Below are 1,121 nucleotides of genomic sequence, written 5' to 3'. Positions count from 1 at the left end.
GGAGAGGGTCGGGTCGGGTCGGGCAAGGGCTGGGCCGGCGGGCGGCCGGTGCCCGCTCTCCTGTGATCCAACTCTTTCTCCCCAGTGTCACCCACGTTGGCCTGGACCCAGTCTCCAAGGGCTAAAAATATTGCCCGGAGGCTCCTGAGCGGAATCAGATCGCGCTAAGTAGGGCACAACGCAGAGGCGACGGAGTTCCTCGGCCCCAGGGCCCGCGGAGCTGCTTCCGAGCGCGTTCCCGCCCACGCCCGGCTCGCAGCAAGCGTCCTCCCTCCGCCCAGCAGGCAAGTGGGGGCCCAGTGGCGGCGGCAGCGGGCATAGGTCCTCTGAAGTTGCCCCACAAACGAGCAGCAGCTGTGCCTGGCCTCTCCCTGCCCGGGGGACCTTCAGCATCACTGCAGACTTTCCAGGGGGTCCCCTAAGTGCTCTGTAAAGGCGGCTGGAAGTTTCCCACTGCAGGAATCAATATACCAACAAGGAGAATATGTAGGACTCGCTTTATGTTAGAAGCACAAGCATCTTTCTTCTTTAAAAAAAATCGTTCTGTGTTTCTGAGAGAGGATCTGTGCCAGGCACTGTTTCTGGTGAGTGCCAGCCTGACCCAAGAGGGCAGGGACAAAGGCTTTCTTGTCAGTCTCTTTGGGCTCTGGCTGTGTCTTTAAATCAAACAAGATAGAGACCAGTTTAGTCATCTGAAGCTAGAAGCACATGGCCAAGGAGCCTGAGCCGCACTTCCTGTAGGCAAGGAAGCTGGTTGTGATCTGTGGGTTGTGCGGTCAACTTTGGAGTCAGAGCTGGGCCTCCGTTATCCCAGACCTGCTTTTCATAGCATTGGCCAAGGGAACGCATGATCACCCTAAGGGCAGGGTTGCTACCAGGACCAGGTGGGACTGGCATCAGATCTCCACTTGTGCTTTCTTTTTTTTTTTTGATTTGGAGTCTCACTCTGTCACCCAGACTGGAGTGCAGTGGCTGCTCCCAGCCACTGCAACCTCAACCTGCTGGGCGGGCTCCAGCAATCCTTCCACCTCAGCTTTCCAAGTAGCTGGAACTATAGGTGCGTGCTACCATGCCCCGCTAATTTTTGATTTATTGTAGAGATGAGGTCTCACCAAGTTGCC

The 1,121-nt window shown here is 56.6% G+C and overlaps 1 protein-coding gene across 2 annotated transcripts in view; it reads left to right on the top strand.

Moving 5' to 3' along the window:
* The first annotated feature begins 199 nt into the window (after positions 1-199).
* MAN2A2 (mannosidase alpha class 2A member 2) overlaps positions 200-1,121 on the top strand; it is an 18,656-nt gene continuing 17,734 nt past the window's right edge. Inside the window, exon 1 of one of the 2 annotated variants that reach the window (XM_008050238.2) lies at positions 200-284. Coding sequence is in view for 1 of the 2 variants with exons in the window: in XM_021708658.1 (XP_021564333.1) it covers positions 501-584 (84 nt within the window). In the remaining variant the exon portion in view is untranslated. Of the gene's footprint in view, positions 585-1,121 lie in introns of both variants that reach the window. The other variant, XM_021708658.1, reaches the window with a different exon arrangement.

The sequence above is a fragment of the Carlito syrichta genome, unplaced genomic scaffold, assembly GCF_000164805.1.
Source record: "Carlito syrichta isolate Samal-C Ts95f unplaced genomic scaffold, Tarsius_syrichta-2.0.1 Scaffold143305, whole genome shotgun sequence".
Lineage (NCBI taxonomy): Eukaryota > Metazoa > Chordata > Mammalia > Primates > Tarsiidae > Carlito > Carlito syrichta.
Note: the sequence above shows the minus strand (reverse complement) of the source record. Positions and strands in the feature narration are given on the sequence as shown.